At 43.7% G+C, this 5405-nt stretch overlaps 1 protein-coding gene across 1 annotated transcript; it reads left to right on the top strand.

The window, feature by feature from the left end:
• Positions 1-347: 347 nt before the first annotated feature.
• On the top strand, positions 348-1412 carry sox1b (SRY-box transcription factor 1b). Its single transcript, XM_008281049.1, has one exon. The coding sequence runs from the start codon at positions 348-350 to the stop codon at positions 1410-1412; it is 1065 nt and encodes a 354-aa protein (XP_008279271.1).
• The last annotated feature ends 3993 nt before the right edge of the window (positions 1413-5405 follow it).

Raw genomic sequence — 5405 nt, 5'->3', positions numbered from 1 at the left:
CCCCTGCATGCAAATCACGTCTCGGCTCGAGCCTCTCCATTGGCCGCTCCTCGCTCATTTAGCTGCTGTCAAAGCGCGCGGCCCGGGCACGCTCCGGTAACTTTTCCCAGCACAGCTTCAACCAAAGTCAAACATCCATTCTTCTGTGCGCTCCTGGATGACAGGAAAAAAGCGAAAAGGGGGAAGTGCGGCGCAGGTTTACCTCTGAGTGGATTTCACCCTGAGAGCAGAGCTCCTTTTCATCTGGTTCTTCACTCTTCATCTCCTCTTCCTCGGAGGTTTAGCTGTGCGCGGGCCAGCCTGAATGTTTCTGTGTGTCTGACTGGTGTCCTACTAAGACGAGGTGAATGTACAGCATCATGATGGAGACGGACTTACATTCCCCCGTGGTGCCCCAGACCAACCCATCCAACCCGGGGGCACACGCGGGAGGAGGAGGCGGGGGGGCCGGAGGCAAAGTCCCCCAGGAGAGAATCAAGAGACCCATGAACGCCTTCATGGTGTGGTCCCGGGGCCAGCGCAGGAAAATGGCACAGGAGAACCCCAAGATGCACAACTCCGAGATCAGCAAGCGGCTCGGCGCAGAGTGGAAGGTGATGACCGAGGCGGAGAAGAGGCCGTTCATCGACGAGGCGAAGCGGCTCCGGGCCATGCACATGAAGGAACACCCGGACTACAAGTACCGGCCGCGGAGGAAGACCAAGACGCTGCTGAAGAAGGACAAGTACTCTCTGGCTGGCGGGCTGCTCGGCTCCTCGGCGGGCGTCGGGATGGGCGGCGGGCAGCGGCTGGAGAGCCCCGGAGGGGGCCACGCAGGGGCCAACGCGGGCTACGCCACGCACGTGAACGGCTGGGCGAACGGCACGTACTCGGGGCAGGTGGCGGCGGCGGCGGCGGCGGCTCACGCCATGATGCAGGAGGCACAGCTGGCTTACACGCAACACCCGGGCACCGGGGCTCACCCGCACCACCCGCATCCGCACCATCACCCGCACCACCACCCGCACAACCCGCAGCCCGTGCACAGGTACGACATGAGCGCCTTATCTTACAGCCCCATCTCAAACTCTCAGAGCTACATGAGCGCCTCTCCGCCGGGCTACGGCGGGATCACCGGCTACACTCACCAACACCAAAGCTCCGGTGTGTCCCCGGTGTCCGGAGCGATCGGAGGGACTTTGGGGTCCCTTGTGAAATCTGAGCCTAGCGTGAGCCCCCCGGTCTCCACCGCCCGCGCGCCGCCGCCGTGCCCTGCGGGAGACCTGCGGGACATGATCAGCATGTACCTGCCGACCGGAGAGGCGGCGGGGGACTCCTCCGTTCAGAGCAGACTGCATGTGCTCCACCCGCAGCACTACCAGAGCAGCGGCTCCACTCCGGTAAACGGGACGGTTCCCCTGACCCATATTTAAATCTCTAAATGTACGATAAGCACTACAAACCACAACCAAATATTTAAACTCTAGATGTGGGCGCAAGCTGCTGATGAATTGTAAATTATAGGCGGTTATAGCCATAAAAATGCAATCACTTTGAACAAACTTTTTTATTGTTATTATTTTTATTTTCTTTCAGTGATGGATTTTTTTTGTCTGTCCGAGCTAAAGGAAAGCGCATCCGATTTACTTTTGCTCTCTGGAACAGAGCATGCCAAGTTTTGACACGATTTAAATTATAATCCGTGAAGGCTGGTGCGTTTTGAAGGTTATTTTTTTCCCCGACTTTTCTGTGGAATTAAAGGCACCAGCTGTGTGTTTGAGGGATCCGAAAAAAAAAGCTGTTTAAAGAGGGAACCGTATAATAAATGGAGGGCGGTGTGGAAGATGTGTTTTAAAAAAGTTTCTAGGCTGCAGTTTAAATTGATTTCCAGTTTTAATGCTTGTAAACATGTGAGTCAGTCGGTGTAATTTGAATTTGTTTTTGTTGTTGTAAGATCTTGTAAATTGTGAATAAATAGGCCTACTGAAAACGTTTTTATGCAATTGTACATAATTTACAAATTGCCAAGCCACATTTTCGGGGTTTAAGACGAAACGATTCTTGCGCTGAGTTAAATAAATTTTCCAAGAATTTATTGTGTCTCGGAGAAAGTGTTAGATTTGTTCGTGGGGTATTATTTACTTGCATATTTCCGCAGGCCCATGTCAGCTGTACCTCGAATAATTGCACTTTATTTGCATCGACTGCTGAAATACATTTTTTTTAATTGCCTGCTGCTTGATATGGTTGCAGTGAATGCGGGATTCATGTCGGCAAATTTGGCCAAAAAAACGCAAATGACAACAAAATAGGAATAATTACAATATTACAGGCAGACACGTTGGAGAGAGGATGGTGGGCTTTCTGTTAGAATCACTCATATTTTTCTTTTCATTCTGATCGATACTTATTCAATACAAACATGTGTTGAACTGTCTAATTAATCAGCCTTTAAATCCTGATCATATGCATCAGTAGGAATTAATGTGCTCTTTTGAAATGGCTTTTTTTGGTTTTCTGTACCTGCAAAGTATTATTTAATATAATGTAAGCCCTCAACACCCCTGGAGCTAATAATATAGATGATATTTTGACATAGAAAACAGCTGCTGCTTCAGGATTTATTTATTTAAGGATGTTAAAATTTTTTAAAATAGCCTGAAATGTTGTTTATATTTTTCTAATTTAAAATAGGGCCTTATTCTTAATAAATCTCCCACTTTAGTGCCAGTGTTTAAAAATATAGCTTTTTTTTTTTAGTATTTATTTTAATTTATACCCTCAAAATGCAAAACAACACCAACCTTACCAGGGATAGAGTCGATTTTTATTTGTGTTGATATCTTATTTTCTCTCTTCTTCATCCAAGTTGTGAAAATGATTTTTCAAAAGCTGATTCCCTTTAAACGTGACGTAGCCTTCATTCATGTGTCTTTTATGGAATCACCTAAAATATGTGCTATTCTGGATGAGAGGATCTTTCTGTTGTCTAAATTAATATTTATTTTTTCTCAAACTTTGATAAAATTACTTGTCATCTTCTTATTTTTTTGGCCAATCTGATAACGCATACAAACCTTACTTTACAACAGTGACAGTCAAACCTACTTTCATGCATATGCATCATATTTAAATGTATAATATTGTACTTAAATGCCAAGCTCTCTCTCTATTTGTACCTGCCTGCAGGGTCATGACCTCAGCAATCTAAATCTCGAGCAAAAGTAAATCCGACAACAATCCAGTGTTCAGTGAACTACTAATTCTTCAACTGGCCTCAATTGGGCCCACTTCAACCCCGCCTCCACCTGGGTACTCCTGCCTCAACACTGGCCCTCAAATCTTCGCCCATTCCTGACCTCCAGCATCCAACGCCGTCATCTGTGTGTGTAATTGTCACGGCTGTTAAATTATTTCCTTCTTTAAATTTGATGGCTGAATCAGCCGAGGCCCCGGGGCAGGGAGGGAGGAATGAATGAGCGCAGAGCAGAGAGGAGGAGGAGGAGGAGGAGGAGGAAAGAGGGCGAGGAGAGGAGGTTTTTTTTTTTTTGTGTTGGAGGAGAATGGGGATTAGTCCTGGTGTAAGCTGTGGCAACCCGGGGGTCAACCCCAACAAAAAAGCCCGGCAAACAACACCCCTGGTTTTATCAGACTAATTCCCACTCGGGTCTGAACTCGAAAAAACACAAGAGAGCAGCGTGGATGCAAATCACATCTGGTAAAGCGGTTTCCAGGGACGTCAGGTGTTTAAAGTGAAGGTATTTAATAGGTTCACAGTCTAATATAAGTCTCTTTATAGCTCAAATTCAAGTCAGGTTGCTTTTGGGTTTGTTTTTGTTCTTTGATTTAAAAAAAAAACAAAAAATAACTACTAACTTCTGGATTGCTCATGACTAATCATCGTAAATAATTTTTTTAATACAGAAAAATATACGGATCAAATACAATATTTGAAGTACTCAGCTTGAATGGGCTCACAACACACTACTTACTTCCACAAGGAGGAAAAAATAACAATGGAAGCAAATAATGTAAGATATATGCTGAACAGTTGGCCTTCAAAAAACTGAGCTACATAAACTCATATAAACAGAATTTACATCCTGTTGTTGTATCGAGCAGCTGGGCAAAACTTCAACTAGAAGATCAGAACAATATAAAATCCATTTTCATTCCCACCCTCGTCCAAATGACACTTTCTGTCCTCTGGGACTCAATGCAAGCGTCCAGTTTCCAGAGCTTAAAGGCACAACGCCAGATCTGATCTGAGCTCAGACAGACCTCAGGTGAAGGGTGATTCATTGCTCTGTAAGTGGGCTTAATAGTTCGCTTATCACACAGCTTAATATCTGCTCTCCTGAATATTTCTCCTGCACATTTTTCTCGTTAAGAGTTAAAGCTAAGGCATGTTATTTCTGAAAATACTGCGGCGACTAGAAGAGGAGGAATGGATGTGTAAGAGGCATACACTTTGAAATAAAAATCATCTTAAAAGAATTTTTTTTTTTAATTTTAAAATTTAAAATTTAACCACTTCTCCTTTACTGACAACAGCTAATAAAAGTGTTGTTTTCTGATTATTTTCGCTGATGTTCGATCACACATCCAAGCCGACTGTCATTTTAAAGAGCGTTTAAGCGGCAGCCAAACGGCGATTCACGATTACACGAACCAATAACTGATTAATTGGTTGTGGACATTAACAGCCACATTGAGAGCCTATGAAAGGTTTTTTTTGTTCAGACTTCATCGTACTAAAACTGACATTAAAAAGAGCATCAGGTAATATCTGTAAAATGCTTGCTCCAGAAGTTAAGTGTGTGTTTTTCAAAGAGAACGAGGCAGAGAGGTTAACAGATGATCTCTTATTACTTTTTAAGGTTTGGGAGTATTTACAGACTGTAGTTCCTTGAGGGAGGGTACAAAAAAAAGAAGATATTTTAGAGGGAATGTGCAAAAAAGAAGAAAAAAATACAGTAAAGGTATTTGACCATTTAATTATCGCTCTTCAGAAACTTGTTTCTGGAGGATATTATTATTTGTTCATTGTGATCAAAGCTGGGATGATTGCCTCTGAATACTGCTCTGATTGGACCTTTTGATAGCAAAAAAAAAAAAATCCCAATATGATGATACAAAAATGAAAGAGGGAAACGGATTATTCTGCCACAACTATCCTGAGAACTGATTCACTAAACCTCAAGGTATGTCAAGAGATTTTCCTCCAAAGTGTCTGTAAAGAAAGGGAGCAAGTAATTTACAAGATTATTATCAGTAAAGTGTGAATCAGGTTTATTATCAGGTGCTGATGTGATGATTACATGATCACATCTGGCCTCGCTGAAGCTCAGGTAAGATGACGTGAACACAAATGACAAGTATCCTCACCACTTAAAGACGCTAATCAGTGTCTGTCAGGAATATTT

The sequence above is a fragment of the Stegastes partitus genome, unplaced genomic scaffold, assembly GCF_000690725.1.
Source record: "Stegastes partitus isolate 25-593 unplaced genomic scaffold, Stegastes_partitus-1.0.2 Scaffold220, whole genome shotgun sequence".
Classification (NCBI taxonomy): Eukaryota; Metazoa; Chordata; class Actinopteri; family Pomacentridae; genus Stegastes; species Stegastes partitus.
Note: the sequence above shows the minus strand (reverse complement) of the source record. Positions and strands in the feature narration are given on the sequence as shown.